A 17,302-nucleotide genomic window follows, 5' to 3' on the forward strand; every position below is an offset into this window, starting at 1 on the left:
ATCTTCATGCTTCTCTGCCTCTCCTTTTCGTCCTCTCTATCTTCTTTTTACTGGATTACAGGTAACGTAACGAGCCCTTTCCCAACTTCTCTACACATGTTCTCAGCCCCCCCCCCCCGTCCTACTTGTATATCTTCCATCATGAAAGAAATGCTCCGTTCGAGAACAAGTGTCATTGTCGCCACCATGACTGTAAATAGCGTCGACAGTCCAGAAACTTGTTTGATTACTGTTTTATATGTACAATAATAAACTTTACTGTTGGTGCCCAAAGTATTAAGCTCTGCAAACAGGAAAATGTTGTTAAAGTCTCTGACTTGTAGGATCAAAGTAAAGTCTCGGGTTGTAACATTTATTTGACGTCAGCCCTGATTTTACGTCATCCACTGAGATCCCTGTATTCAAAGATTCAGATGTGAGCGAATCTCAATCTGAAAATAATCTGACATTTGTGGTTAACTTCCGGTTAAAAGGACAGGGAGCGTTCCAGAAATCATTTATCCCGTGATTGTGTGTCTGTGAGCATCGTTTGGCCAAGAAATCACCCAACGTTTGACCATGTCTAAATTGAGGCAGATTTCCCTTGAAGAAGTTGAAAAGAACTACAATAACCAGTCACTTTGGCTGATAATTCACAACAAAATTTACGATCTCACAAAATTTATAGAAGAGGTAAGTTTTATCGTTTCTTGACTCGCATTTTAACCCATCAGGTACCTAAATCTTTGTAGATATGTTAATCTTATCATACCTACATATGTCTTTCTGATCTAGGGGTATTTTAGATATTGATGTAGGGTATTTTATGTTTCAAGCGCCATGCATTAAATCGTAACAAAAGGATGAAGTGCTGAAGGTGAAACTGAAATGCGTTACTTGAGAAGTGGAGCATAGAATTTGATTACATCATCATACGAATTCTGTTACATAACTTGGCATTATGAGCAATTTAAACAAATTTATTACCACAGAGCTCAGAAATTAGACTTCAGGCAAGAATAGATATATATATTATATATATCGTTAACTTGAAAAAACAACAACGCCGTTATTATATGTCGAACGTGGCTACAACCACGTCCCATAGTCACCTTTGATGAGCACACGGACTTCGGTCAAAGGGCGCTGTTATCAGCTGATCGAATAGTTTTCACGTGCAGACTGATAAAAAATGGATTGTCACTTTACCGTGCGGTTAACGAGGTTCGGACTTGTTCTCAAAACGTAAAGGGAAACAGTGTATGGTGACAAAGATAACGTTGTTTGCTAAATGAAGTTTAAAATATCTAACCAGCAAATTATGATGGGTACTGTACAAGAGAACATTAAATTTATTTGCATAGACTTTATGATACAGAAACATATCCACACCATAGTCATTAGGGTTTTGTGAGATATTGAGATACACATGAAAATAGAACACAAATAAATGTACAATAAGTATATCTCATGCAAGTCAGTACAAAGACAATGTTGTGTTAGCTAAAATATTAAAGATTTCCATTGTATTATTTGTAAAGTATCCCTTGTGATATTTGATGGTACCATATCTATTAATAGTAGTCATTATGGCCTTTGATCAGTATGAATAATAATGAAGTAATAAGAGTTTGGGGTAAACAATTTATGGATTTGCATCACATCAGTAATGATGGTTTTAATATAACAAACATTTAACTATTGTCTAATGAATTTGAGATAATTTTGAAGGAAATACAAATAAGAAATAATTTTTATGTTTAGTGTGAAACACCACTTGCATGAGCTGCTCAGGAATTTTTAGTTTGGTCAGAGAAATGAAGAGTATGTTTGATTTTTTTTCCTTATGTTTTTATTTTGTGAGAGTTTTATTAAAGGATTGAAAACCAACATAGAGGGGTATCTATAGGACCTAGTAAAATGTACTCTTGTTTCCTATATGTATGTATGTACGAATATACATTTCATTAGAATGTAAATGGGGTTAACAGGTCTCGAAGTTTGGTGGATTTTGTACCAGTCATCTGAGATTTTACCTACTATATACATGTACAAATATATTTGCAATCTGTGATGAAAACACTGACATTTGGTAAACTTTGACTATATAATTATGACATAAGTTGCGGGGTTGTCAAAGAAAATGAAGTATATTAAATTATAGTAGACTGCCATTGAAATATGTGAAATTTTCTTGTGTTTATTATCCTGAAATTACAAACATACATTTTGTGTTTTTCAGCATCCTGGTGGAGAAGAAGTTCTTTTAGAGCAAGGAGGTAATTATTTGGTTTGTTGATTTTTCCCCACATCAGGGTAGTCTTATCACTGTCTCAAGGTTTCAGTGACCTTGTGTTAGTTGTAAGAGATTTGGAGAAATAAAGTAAACGTCCCATAGTTTATCAGGTACTCTATCATATAGTGCTGGGTGCCCAACAACTTATGATGACCTTACTTACAATGCCAACATTGGACAATCACAAGGAATACATATAGTTGTGAATTTAGTAAGTGATCACTCAATTTACTACACTGATGCATTCCTGCAGACATTGCAATTTGCTGGTTATCTGTGAGGGATAACGCCAGTGACAAACTGTAAGTGCATCGTATCACAGCGCCATTGTTTGATTTCAAGAAACTGAATCATGAATTGATAAAGAGTTCTATTCAAACAAAGCCCATGAATGTCATGAACTGTTAAGGTTGTAGATTGTGAAGTGGATAGTTTGTGTGTGGGAGACAGCAGGTCATGCTTATTTAGTGATAACAATACAAGAATAGGCATCCAGACAGTTGTATATGATTTCTTGTATTTGTACAGTCAGTTGTGTTCACGTGAGTGTTTATAGCACTACAATACCCACGTGGGCTGGTTGTGATTCAGTTTCTAGACATACCAGATAGTTGTCCTTGGTATTTTGCTAGTATAGTGCAGTATTAATAATATTTCAGATTTCATAGAATGGCTTGTAATATGTGAACACCCAAACTATCTTTTCTACATTTGAATCTTTTACAGCTGGTGTTAACAAATTGGTATTGTAAAATCTAAAAAGATTCCTTGTTCATATAGTTTTGGTGATTTTAACTGTAGATATAAAACTTGAACGGTGAATTGTTACAACCTATTGCATGCCGCCAAATGAAGTGCAATATGGAGGTACATATTACATCAGCTCAGTCAAAACTAAGATTAATAACCTCTTTTGTGCTGATACAGAAATTCGTCAGTTGAAACTGTTTTGTCTAATTTTACTTACAAATTTATGAGTAACCATGACAACCACAATGTTCATGTCAATTTTACTTACAAAGGAGTAACCACGCCAACCATTTCATAGCACTGATTACTTTTCAACCATGGGAAATCTTACAATATTTGAAATTAATACATTGATCACTTGTGACTTTCAAAGTTCATTCATTCATTCATTCATTTTATTGCCAATTTTTAAAGTAAGTTACAATTACAAAATGACAGGAAATAAATAAACAGATTGGCAATTTGGAGTCAAAAAAATAGCTTTTCGCTGATCAAGTTTGGCTCCACCTCAGGGTTCATATGCATCAATAACAATAAGGGCTACACAGAACTAGAAGAAAAAATATAATGGGAGAAAATATCAAAAACGAGCTAACAATGCAAGAATATGTATTATATTTAAATTTCGTCAAGTAGATACTCTTTAAAAGCTTTCCTGAACAGATGTTTTGATGTGAGACATTTCATTTCTGTTACAGGTTTCAAGTTAAGCACTAGATTACATACATAGTGGTCTTGTGTTCACATTCATGGAATAAACCAAAAAAATCTAAAATTGGAGTCGAGAAGGCATATAAATGTACATCAGACTAAATATGCTTAGTGAACATGAAACCTGTAACAGACATGACAAATATACTAGTAGTCATCCTTAGATATGTTCATCAGACTAAATATGCTTAATGAACATGAAACCTGTAACAGACATGACAAATATACTAGTAGTCATCCTTAGATATGTTCATCAGACTAAATATGCTTAGTGAACATGAAACCTGTAACAGACATGACAAATATACTAGTAGTCATCCTTAGATATGTTCATCAGACTAAATATGCTTAATGAACATGAAACCTGTAACAGACATGACAAATATACTAGTAGTCATCCTTAGATATGTTCATCAGACTAAATATGCTTAGTGAACATGAAACCTGTAACAGACATGACAAATATACTAGTAGTCATCCTTAGATATGTTCATCATGTCGGTAAAACCTAGTAACAATTAGTTGTTGTATCACAACCAAAGGTTCTTCTTATTTCTTACAAGTAACATTTCACCCGTTCAGGTCAACAGACTTCGTTGAATTGTTCATTTGCTGGCTTTAATGCTAGGTGGCACAGATGCGATGACGTTGTACCTTGATTACAGAATAAATGTTAATGCTGTAATGTTTATATTCCCATAATTAATTTATGGAATAATGTGAAAGAAAAAGTCATCTTGTTTCAGGAAATATTGACTGAAAAAAGTAATTAATTAATATAAAATGTCTAAATTAATATTTTATATGAATTTACAGGACATAATGCAACAGAATCATTTGAAGATGTAGGCCACTCATCAGATGCACGTGAAATGATGAAAGAATATCTTATTGGAGAAATCCGGAAGGTAAGTTATTGTGAAATCAGACGAATAGTGCATTGAAAACACACATTGACCTTTTGGTGTGACCTCACTCTTGGGTCACATGACATCTCACCAATCAGAGTATTGAGAGTCGTAATGTTTAACCTATCTGACTTTTTCATGTCATATCTTGTAGGCTAGTCAAAGTCGTGTGATTAATATCTACCTTATTGTTTGCAATATCAATGTTGATCAAATAAGAGATCAGATGTCTGCATGTACCTGGTGTACGTGGTCATCCAAATTGTTGTTAAACTGACACTGACAAGATCATTCTTGAAACATTTTTTATCCAATTCACTTTAGCCAAGTTGGTAAATGAACCATTCCATGGTGTAGAAAAACACAGGAATTATATTCTAGGTATTTCGTGATAATTGCTGTATTTTGACATTGATACAGCTCATTTACTTTTTACTTATTGGGTACCAAGTATATGTTGTATGTTATATGTACCGGTAATACATTTTGTCCCTTTTTTGTTTGCTTCGTGCTTGTAAAGAAAATCATTGTGTAGTAGTATAGTATTCTCAACTATGGAGTAACGTCATGTTCAGGGTGCTCCCTACATGTACCATCACAAACAGCTGCAATGCAATCGAACTCTACTGCAGTAAAAGTCAACAAAACTCAACATTTACGTTTTGTTCTTTTTTGCAACAGTCTTTACAGAATGTTGTTGTTACAATTACCATTAGCAAGACTGACCAATATATAATAGATTTTCAAACCGGTATCTGTGAAGAGTTGTAGGAGACTAAACTCTTTTCAGCAATTTAAATATCCATAGTCTTGCAGTCGAGAATATTTATATTTTCATTTTTGTGAAGTTAGTCAGAAGTCACGGAATGAAGTTAGTCAGAGGTGACGGAATGAAGTTTAAGAATAGAGCTTATAAGGGATTATTGTATAGTTTCTGGTGATTCAATGGATAGCTCGGTCAGCCATATCACACTTCCAAATATTCCTTGTCTAACTTGTTCCATTAAAGGCCCACTTCAGATTAAGATTAGATCTAAGTTTGAAATACTATTGCTGTATAGAAAAAGTGGCCCAGAACAACAGAATAATCACATGGAAACCTTTCAAAATGTGATGGCCAGGAATTGAAATGTGGCACTTTAGAGCATAAGTTGAATACTGCACATTTTATGCAATTATCGGTAGTGATCCATAATGTACATTCATATTAAAATTGTGTTAAAATGATATAAGTTGATCACATCAATCACTGTGTCATATGAAGTGTTCAACAGATTGGAAGTGATAATGTAAGACCGATGTCGTGTGACTGTGGGACAGTTTACTTTACAGTGAATGGAAAATTACTGACAAATATACATTGTCCGGTCACTAGGTCACAGTACATACAGTCTCTTGTAGTGCATTGCAATTTGTATTCACTACACTATACTGTAGTTCTGTGGCCTTAGAAACTTGCTGACATGACAAAAGGGGTAAACCTATCTAATTTACAGATTTTATGATACTGTTTATTTAATCGTGATAAAATGTGGATAACTGGTTAATTCTGCCTACTTTCAACCACCTGCCAAAAACAGACTGTTTACTTGGAGTTATAATGATATCAGATATGAAATTATTGAAATAGTGCAAAGGGAGAAAGATGTATTCAATTTGTATGCTACTAACTAGAAATCAAATATCTTGTCACGCAGAATCAGGAATATGAAAATTCATAGCTTTATTACCTGTATTCAGAAAATGCTTTATGTTATTTCAAAAGTTTCTGATCGCTGGAGTTGTTTAATAGAAACTAGTGAGAAACAACCAAGAAGAAGCATTAAAATATTCACAGAATTCTGATGTTCAAATCTTAATTTCATTGATACTTCAACCATTTACACAATTTATTTTGCAGTCCAATTTGTCAACTTTGGTCTGTGTATGTGTAGGAAGGGGTAACCAAAACTTAACCAAGGAATTTTTATTCAAATCCAGGAAAAAAACTGGTCTTGATTATCCATAATGTTTCCATAACTCTATCCCTTGTTGTTTTCAAATGAGAGAATGAGAACCAGTTTGTACTAGTATCACATGATATGTAACATAAGAGATATTACAGGGTAATCTCTATGAATGAAATATGTATAGCAACAGTTAGCTATGTAAATATCCAAAGTCTACCAATCAAAGTACAAATGAAAAAAACATGATACTGGTAAAATCTATGACTGCTGTTCCAAATGAAAGAGTTCGCTGTAGTAATGTTAAACTGGTGGTACCTATAGACTTGACTTATGGCGTCATTTGTGGAATGGTCTTTGTCATGATAATGATATTGTTTGTCAGGTCATGAAGAGGTCATACTTGTACGTTGTGTACGTGCAGATAGACCCAAAGATCATATACCAGCTACTCTGTCACTGTGTCAGTACCCAGTTATGATTAAATTAAAATAGACAGGGGAGAAATGATAGGGTAGTAGTAGTAGCGTAGGACCTTTGCATTAGTGGATTTCATCTATGACTTCTCTACAAGCACATATTTGAAATCCACCAGTGTTAAGGTCACAGGTTAGGGTAGTACATATGTAGTGGTAGAAGAGTGAAAGCTAATGAAATAGCAGGATTCTATGAAAGGAATGGATTTTGGTTTTAATCATGTCAACTTATTAATTAAAGAACTGTGTATATTATAAGAGCAATAGTTATTTTATGGTAATTTTACACAGCTCAGTACGGGTTGAGTTTAGTACATTATGTGGGAGTATTCATACTGCCCTGTCTCATATAGGACAGTGAATAAAAAGTCAAGTGTCACTGTGTGGTGATGAAATGGATATGTCTCTAGGCTAATATATGTCAGGAGTACAATGTACAGAGTCTACGATGAACCATTCAAGTATGATGAAAGTCTGTTTATAATTTGGAATGTGAAATGGGCAACATTTGGATTATGTTTAAATAGATATAACAAATACTTCACTCTTAGCTATTTTAGTAACATGCTTGAAAGAATACAATAACCCCTGTAATCTTGGTCTCTCCTTGAAATAAACTTCCTTCTGGGGATACCCATGTTGTCTGATTTGCCCCATAGAGTTTCTTACTTACCAAAGTAAATGGTATTTGAATTCTAAGTATAGTGTTCTTTGTCAACTCTTATAATTTGATAGATGTGTAATTATAAATACTACTGAGGCATTGACGAGAGAGAAACCTCAGGTACATATAATTCTAAGATAATAATACTGAGGCATTGACGAGAGAGAGACCTCAGGTACATATAATTCTAATATAGTACAGCAACATTTATATCAAACACGATGTCAGTGTCAAAGTTGAGGATTAAAATTGCATGGCCATCACATTGTACTGTTTTGATATCAAACATATGCCATACAGTGAAGTGTACAACATATAGTTAATCATATCAATCTGATATAAAGTAAAACTTGTAATTCAGAATTCTTTCAGTACATTTTGCATACATAACCAAGTTGTAGCATTTGTTCAATGTTCTGGATTTTCTTTGCTCAAATTTCATCCCCCAGATCTTTTTTTATTTCAAAATTTTATCAATGTTACAAAAAAGGCTGAGTCTGAATTGTAATTATATAAAGTAAGATAAGTGAGTGGTATTTGTCAAATTGAGATTACAGTACCTGTCAACATCGCAACTATGCAGTGGTGCCTACATGTAGATATACTGTTAAAGGTGATTCTGCATCAAACTTTTATCATAATAATACACATTACATTTGCCCTTCTGCAATACTGCAGGGTGGGAACAAATATATCACTCACATGACAATGTTTGTACATATAACATTAATATTTTTGTATGTTTGGTTCAGAATATTACGTGTAATTACGAATACCAAATGAATTACTGTAATATTTGAATATATGAATCTGATTTCCACTAGTTGTGTATTCAGCAATTTCAGGCAAAATGGAAATGGGAAAATCTGTTTTCATTCCAATGTGAATTAGTAGATAGCCCAATGACTGGTTATGACCTTACTGCCTCTGTCTAGAGATAGTAAAACCATGACAAGTCTGTGGACTAACTGGTAGAATGATACTGTACTTGATAGTATTATTTGATCAAAGTTCAAAAGACAGATATGACATCACAGCTTCTGTCACAGTACATGTACAAATGTACTTATTGAGTTGAAAAAGATATGTCAATAGAATGTCTGCTAGCTTGGGACTTGTTCATACACCATTTCGAAATAGGTCTTTCTCATTCACTGGAAATGTTAATATTAGCAATCAAGCTATAGTATCTGTCTGTACATGTGTAGGTATGTAAATAGAATGTCTGCTAGCTTGGTACTTGTTCATACACCATTTCAAAATAGGTCTTTCTCATTCACTGGAAAGTTAATTAGCAATCAAGCTATCTGTCTGTAGGTTAATTTTTGTTCAAATTTGTCATTCTTATACCAAAAATAAAATAAATGGCATATCATAGCCAAAGCAAAGGACTCCCAATTGCCAAGTGTGTAATGTACACTTTGTTTTGGCACCCTCTTGCATTTGCCAATGCTTTGAATGATACAGAGCAAGACTGCAGAGAGTGGAGTTACACAACAAATCCTTACAGTCTCCTAATTGCCAAGTACAGTTCACATTATATAATTCACCTTGTATTGTGTGAAACTAGAATAGTCCCAGACTACTGAAGGTTCCTTGACTATGTTCCTAAAGGTATAATGGATGATTGCGGCTAGACAATTGCAATAGTCCATTCATTTTATGTCACCATATTATGCTAGTACAATAGGCAAAGTTACACTTGAAAACATGTAAATAGTCCAAACTGAAGATAATCCTTACATAAAACTAGTCTTGTATTATAGTCTTATCAGTTTGTGCCATTGAATGGGTCTGAAATCCCATGTAGCAGTTGTTATTTATTATTACATGTACATTTCTTTAATTCAGGCCACCAAGATGTCCCATAAAAATATAAAAAACATACAGACACCAAGAAAGAGACAGATAAAATAATGTTAAACTAGCAACTATCTTGTAGTATACATGACAATCCTATACTTTCTCCAAAAGTTTGAACGAAAGTATGCATCAGAGTCTATGCAGATTATTTATAGTTATAAATTTTGTTTCTCTGTGATATCAGTCATGATCATGTCAGCGACAGTATCTGAATCACTGAATGTAACAAAAATTTATGTCATCGAATAAGTCAATTTAGTTTGCCTAAATGTTATGCTACAGATGTCCATCTTTTAGTGATGGTGATAGAGATAGTAAGTAAACAAGTGTAAGCAATGCTTCATATTTATCATGAAACAACAGTAATTCATAAAAACACAAACAGATGTAATTATTGATTTTGTGTAACAATAAATAATAATTAAATTTCTTATAAAGTGCACTACATCCCAGCACTCTTTACAATGCTAAATGTACATACATTCTTAATCTTAAATGACAATTACAATTACGACTATTTCAATCAATCAATCAATCAATCAATCAAAGAGATTTATATTATAATATAGCGCCAAACTCCACTACGTAGCAATGTTCAATGGTGCTTTACAAAAGTGTGGGTATATAGAGATGTCAGTAGGTTCTGCTAAACAGATAAGTCTTGATGCGCTTCTTAAAAATATCAAGGCTGGGTGACTGGCACACTTCTAGAGGGACATTGTTCAAAGCGAAGGGGGCGGTACGCGAGAAAGCACGATCACCATAGGTCTTCCGGTTACTCCGTGGTACATGAAGTAGGATTTTTGTATAGGATGACTATTTGTGTAGGATGCCACAACATATGAATTCAATTGACTTGTAAATGATCATTTCTAACATAAATTGTATGTTTTTGTTTTGTCTTTCTGCAGGAAGACCTTGACAAGATAAAACCAGTTGACGTAAGTATATTTAGGCTAGATATATAACGAGTTCACAAAATCAGTAGTACTGGAGAGAGAGAGAACAACTGAACCTCCGTTATAAATGCATACAAGTGTGATTAATGTTTGTCTGAATACTGAAATATGTTATATTGAATGACAAGTGTGAGCATGTTTAGCTAATGCTACAGTAGACAAATCCTGCCTTTTCACTATCATCGTAAGCGCAGAAAGATTGCCTGTAGTTGTATTCTGTATAAAATCAGAACAAAACAATATCCCTCTTTATATGAGAGAGAGAGAGAAAGAGAGACAGAGAATGTCTGTCTGTCTGTCTACATACTTCAAAGCAATGATTGACATGATATTGTATAATATTATCATTTGGTTTTGTATGAGGGTAAACATGGAAAAAAAATTTCCTTTCCAAGTGTGTATGACCCTTTATAGTAATGGTCCACATGGAAGTAAAGGGTACCCCTATACAACAGGCCATAAAGACTGAACTCTGTATATAGTTAGGTCAGGTCAAAGTAAAAGATGTAAATACATTTTATTTAGAGGAATAAATTTACAATAATTCCTGGTAGTGCAATGTATTCTGTGCAGAGACTTTAAATAAGTCATTTGTAATTTTTTTTGGCAACACTGGTGGGTGGTTTTTTTGTGGGGGTGGGGGTGGTGTGGATGGGGGGGGGGGGGTGTCAGTCATAGAAGGGGGACCAGATTTCATAAATGGGTCATACGTCGGATTGTCATGAATATAGAATATTTGAACAGCATATTTTATGAAATTCGTAGCTACGTAAAGAGCTGCACTTAAAAAATGCATGAAAAATTGTGAAATTGGATGACTGATTTATCAGTTGTTTAATTTGTGCTATACCATGCACAAGACAAGTTGAAAAAAAAAATGTATGGAATTGATACCCCTGGTCATTCTAGGTCATGACAACATGTGTCTACATCACTGGTTCTGCTGTGTTTGAAATATGAGTCAAAACATTCAAAATTGCCATTACTTTCCCAGACTTTCTTTGATATTACTGGTGGTGGTATAATTATGATATTTGCATATTTTTCATCATTCAGCTGGGAAATACTCATGGCGTAAGGGTTGTCGCTACGAGTCTAGCAACTCATGACGTAAGGGTTGTCGCTACGAGTCTAGCAACTCATGACGTAAGGGTTGTCGCTACGAGTCTAGCAACTCATGACGTAAGGGTTGTCGCTACAAGTCTAGCAACTCATGACGTAAGGGTTGTCGCTACGAGTCTAGCTACTCATGACGTAAGGGTTGTCGCTACAAGTCTAGCAACTCATAGTGACAAAGGCCCCATGGGTCACTTGTATTTTCCCTGGCTGAACAAAGAAAAATATTGGGAAATAACATCTTACTATGTTTGATATGTTCTACCTTCTAGGTGAAAGGTAGTGGTGAAGATGTTGCATACATGAAGAAAAGGTCAGTATTTGTTATAAATCTTATTGTGTTGTCTTCATCAAGTTTATGTCAGTATTGACTAGAAAATATTTGTGTGTAATCCTTTTGTTAAATGGTAAATAATGCCACTTCATTTACTGATGAGTATTAATTGACTGCCAGATTGTTATCTAAATATGGTAGCTGTCTCAAAATTGAGTGAGCTATGAAAGACGTTAATAACCTTTCGTACAACCCCATCTTTCTGACGTAGTGTATGTGTGACATTTGACATAGCAAGACATTATGGGAAAAGCCAACATGGTGGCAAAACTGTACATTACACATCAACCAATCATGAACTACATTTGCTTTGGTCATGTGACACCATTTCAACCAATCAGCATGGTATTATCATTTTTTGTTTCCATCTTTGTCACTAGCAATTGCATCATGAGTTAGACAAAGACGTCACAAACTCACATCACATAGGTAGGCATAATCTTACTTACATGACACAATCTTCACCCGCAATTGTCTAATTTCTGACACTTTTGTTTTACACAAATTTAGATTTGTTATGTCAGTTGTCATGGTTTAGAGTGTTTACATCTCTAAGTCTGTTGGCCTTATCATGTTATGTGATGATTTTTGTAAAATATTTGTTATATATACAAGTGTTTTCTTACGATTACTTGAAAATAAACATGATTGAAAATTTGTATTCAAATTGAATACTATGATTGAAAATGTTTGTGTGGACTTCACGAGTCTTAAAGAGAATTTCGAACGAAGTCTTGGTTTGTAAATTTTACACCAATCATAGTGTTGATATACGTGACTTAATCTTTACTTACAAAGATCTAATGTCAGTCCAAAATCTTCAAGTTTGTCATTTCAACCTAGTTGCTAGATTTATCATTTTCAGGAACTTCATTTTTCAAAAAAGTCATGGTGTGGAATAAGACCTCATTATCGTCATATTAAGCTTTAAGGCTACCTCATTGCATTCTCCATACCATCACAAATATGCTGTATGTTATACATGCATGCATGTTATGGTTGCCCTCATTGTCAGGTGTGTCATACATGTGTATTTGAATGATGACATGTACAAGTGTATTGGTTACACCTTACCTAATTTGTAGAAAAGCAAGTTGGCTGTGAAATGACCAAACACTGTAAAACCAAAGTCATGGAAATCAACCACAAGTACTGTCTTTGACAGGCAGTTACCATATGTCAAGAGATATTAAAATCTCATAAGACATATTATATTGAATGCCTCCATGTGTGTTTTTTTTTCACCTTGCAGTGCCTGGTCAACTTGGGTCTTACCTGCTGTTATAGCATTAGGAGTTGCTGCTATGTATCGTTATTGTACCAATCCACCAACAGTCTAAGAGAACCACCATTATCATCCTAGAGGGGGGTCAGACCAATGGGATCAACAAAATCAATATGTACTTGCAGTCAACAAAATTCATTCTTTACTCTACTTGAAGACATAACAACCTGTTGGAGTTTTATTTTAGTAGTTTCACCAGTTTGCTCATTTTTACAGTTGGTCCTCACAGAAGTACTTCCTTGTTTTTTATTTTGAGTACTCGTTTTTTGGGATAAAGGACAAAGAAACTCGAATTATGAAAATGCTGCAGAGTCTGTAATTAATGATCTCTCTGCCCTCCATCAGTTATATAATCAATGTATGTACAAACAAAGCTGTTATAGATCACCTACTGTGTATTTAGTTCTTTACAATGTAACACATCTGAAATGTATTTTAACAAAAATTGAAAATATAATAACTATTCACTTTGGTATACCAAAATAACAGATCTAAAGAAACAAAAAAGTCATTTTGACTGAGAACATAAGTAAGGTGTACATTTCATAACATTCCTGCAGAAATAAAAGTCTTCAAACTGTACATGTGTAAGCAGACAATAGTGTATTAAATTGAGAGTTTGGGTACGTCATATTCTGGTTATCAGAAAGACAAAGGTATTGTATAGTTTGGCCACTAGGTGTGCTGTTGTCTTTTGACTAGAAGTGAGGGCCATGATAGTACTAGCCTTCTTTGAAAAAATCATCATTTCTCAATCTCAGTGTTTTGAGGCAAAAGATGGTTGCATTCAACCAGTCAAAATATTTGAGCAGAAGTTGGTTACATTCAACCCGACAAAATATTTTTTATACAAACTTTGTTTCATTCAGATCACATATTTGTTAGAAGTGCTCAGTGTTGAGCTTCTAGTCACATATTGGTGGCTGCTTTATGTACTAACATGACTTAGACCCTCATTTTTCCTTGTGGGAGCCCTCTTGTGACACTGACTAGAAGGTTGCCATGGTAACCAGAATATGGCATATTGGAAGACATTAGGGGAACAGCTTTGTAAGATGTGTACATTTTGTGTATATGAAATGAACATATCCGTGTCATCTGTGTAATTGTCTAATTACAACAAAGTCATTTATATATGTATTCTGTAAATTAATCAACCCATCTAGATTTGCTGTTGAATATTTCGCTTTCAAAACATTGAATCTTTTGCCCCTAACAGGCCAATAACTCATCTAGATGTGCTGTTGAATATTTCATTTTCAAAACATTGGATATTTTACCCCCAGACAGACAAATCAATACATTGTTATCAAGAGGGTTATGTCTCTGTCAGACTTGTCTCTGAAAACAGAAGTATGCAGAGTGCCTTTATATGATTTCCATTTTCTAGGTAAAGAATATAGGGTGCTTCACGTTCCATTTTCCATAGGGCAAAATTTTATGTAGCATGGAACTCAAATCGGGATTTGCTTTGACTATAAAAAGAATATTTACCTGAGAATTTGGTGTGTTATAAAACACTTATTACCTGGCCTTATTCGGGCACTAGTAGACATCAACTTTCAGCCCCAGGAAGTAGTGACTACATAAAAGCCTGATGGTAAATAAATGTCTACTTTACTAGTACCCTCATAGCCTGGCAGTATACTGTATGATATTCCAATAGGGAACTTGCAATCCAGACTGAGCATGCTCAGACACAAAGGACTATGGGATTATCTGTGGTTATGATAATATCTAATCTTGAGCTACCGATAAAATAAACCTTCCACTATGAATTGATCATATGTTCTTACAAACAGTGTATCAACATTGTTTACAATACTAATTGATGAGTATTTATCATCACATTTCCCATGATGCAATATTCAACATGGCGGGTTTGCAAGTTCCCTATTGAAAATAAAATATTCCACAGAATGTTCTAGTAATTCACAGTGAAGTGAACCCTGTCATCCCTATCTCTATATAATGGTGTGACCAAACCTACAGTAGAGAGTAGGATTGTACCAAGATATAGGGGTGTATGACAAGGTTTTAATATGTTCCAGCAATGTCATTTGATGGCAATAATATTGACCTTTGTACAACATTAAATTTTCTTTTTGTATTTGTATTATTCAGTTATTATATTCTTTGCTTATTTCTGTAAATGCTACAACAGTTATCAGAAAAAAAGTGGCAGGAGATGATGATTGTAATGCAGTTGAAATTTGAGAGACCAATATCATCAGTTCAATATACAGATATTCTTGAAACAAGGTTTTGAGAAATATTTACTTTTGTTCATGAAAAGTACTATGAGTCCCTGTGAAGGGCTGCCATACTGTAGAATTATTCCAACTCAAAGCAATATATTTGGTAGACTATTGATAATGTCATGTCACTCCAGCCTCAACGGCCTTGCTCCTCACATGTTGGCCAATGTGTGAGGGCGCCCTTACATGGCATACCTTGTAGACTAAACATTCTGAGGTTAAAATGGTTTGGAGTGACACAACTGCAGTCCACTTACACTGGGACATTGCTTATTTCAATCACAATTACACTTATCATCTAATGTGGATTTTGTATGACCACCTGGTTTGTAATTTAATATGTTAATTCAGGCTTACAGCTGAACTTTCATGAACTAGAATATTAAAATGTAATCACATTTTATATTGGATCAAATCTGTTGTATTTGGAGTCGTTATTCATTCAGTTACACTAAAACAGGACACAAAGTTGTTGCTAAGATAATATCTATATTCAAAGCAAATATAAAATAGTGAATGCCAGAGTAAGAAATAAGACCCATCATTTTACTACATTCATGTGTGTGTGAAAACTGTATTTGGCTTTATACTTGCAAAAGAAGCCAACCATGGCCTATTGATTACTGTTCACATTCTGATGCGGTAGATTAACTTGAGGGCGCTGTTCAAATCCTTTTAAAGAAACGAAAATTGATGCTGTGAGGTCAGTTTGGACACTTTAAAATATGACTGGCTTAAAATCAATCTGGTTTGGGATAATAGATGGACATGATAAATGAAATATCATTTTGATACAGAGGGAAATAGATTGGCAGATTTCAAATATTAACTTTTCATTGTATCAAAATCAAATACATGTACTAGAATCCTGTCATTAATTCTGAGCTGTCAATCGAATGTACTAGAATCCTGTCATTAATTCTGAGCTTTCAATCAATCAATCAATCAATCAGTCTGGTTGTTTGTCTGTCTCTGTCTGTCTGTATGTATGTATGTATGTATGTATGTATGTATGTCTGTCTGTCTGTCTGTCTGTCCGTCCGTCTGTCCGTCTGTCCGTCCGTCCGTCCGTCCGTCCGTCTGTATGTATGTATGTATGTAATATGTATATGTATGTATCTATGTATGTATGTATGTATGTATGTATGTATGTATGTATGTATGTCTGTCAGTCTGTCTGTATGTATCTATGTATCTATGTATCTATGTATGTATGTCTAATCACCCATCCATTTGTCCACCCTTCCATCCACCATATTCCTACTAGCACCAGTTTTTCAGTCAATAACTCTCAGTGAGCGAAGCTACCCCTCCCCCTGTTTTAGGATTTAGAGGGGATTTGGGAAAAAGCATTGACACAAACAAAATAACATCAACATTTCAGAAAGTTCACACTTTTATTCCAGAAAGCTGTGAATAATTCAATTCATGATATCTTTATAAAATTAATGATATTTTAATCACTTGAAAATTAGACCTCTCTTCATATCTAAGCTATAAGCTTATTTTGGAAGTTCAAAAGTCCATAGTTTCAACAGAAAAATTCGTTTATATTCACTAATAGGAACCGTCTCTGCCCTCAGTGAGATGCATGGAAAGAGTACGTCACAGTTCCGCCATGTAGGCCACAAGTGTGTGTTCATTGAGGACATATCACAACCATCGAACAAAAAGTTATCTATAAAATGGGAACTTCCTCTGCGTTCGCTGCCTCAATAGGGACGACGGAACCGATAATATACTGAATATACTAAGGT

General features: G+C 34.4%; 1 protein-coding gene across 2 annotated transcripts; it reads left to right on the forward strand.

The window, feature by feature from the left end:
• The first annotated feature begins 465 nt into the window (after positions 1–465).
• LOC144437182 (cytochrome b5-like) lies at positions 466–15,960 on the forward strand. 2 transcript variants are annotated; one of them, XM_078126065.1, is made up of 7 exons: positions 466–672; positions 2,222–2,258; positions 4,553–4,644; positions 10,505–10,534; positions 11,941–11,981; positions 12,383–12,431; positions 13,255–15,960. In XM_078126065.1, exons 1-6 carry the CDS (start codon positions 559–561, stop codon positions 12,399–12,401), a joined length of 333 nt encoding a protein of 110 aa, XP_077982191.1. In that variant the 5' UTR covers positions 466–558; the 3' UTR covers positions 12,402–12,431; positions 13,255–15,960. The 2 variants fall into 2 exon arrangements, with proteins under 2 accessions (XP_077982191.1, XP_077982190.1); XM_078126064.1 differs by lacking the exon at positions 12,383–12,431.
• Positions 15,961–17,302: the final 1,342 nt, after the last annotated feature.

This window comes from Glandiceps talaboti, chromosome 7, assembly GCF_964340395.1.
Source record: "Glandiceps talaboti chromosome 7, keGlaTala1.1, whole genome shotgun sequence".
NCBI lineage: Eukaryota > Metazoa > Hemichordata > Enteropneusta > Spengelidae > Glandiceps > Glandiceps talaboti.

What these genes read in the sequence shown, in the direction of transcription:
- LOC144437182 (XM_078126064.1), top strand. Translation starts at nt 559, where the DNA reads ATGTCTAAATTGAGGCAGATTTCCCTTGAAGAAGTTGAAAAGAACTAC. An exon ending in TCACAAAATTTATAGAAGAG is followed by an intron (nt 673 to 2,221) that starts GTAAGTTTTATC and finishes TGTGTTTTTCAG; the next exon opens with CATCCTGGTGGAGAAGAAGT. An exon ending in AGTTCTTTTAGAGCAAGGAG is followed by an intron (nt 2,259 to 4,552) that starts GTAATTATTTGG and finishes ATGAATTTACAG; the next exon opens with GACATAATGCAACAGAATCA.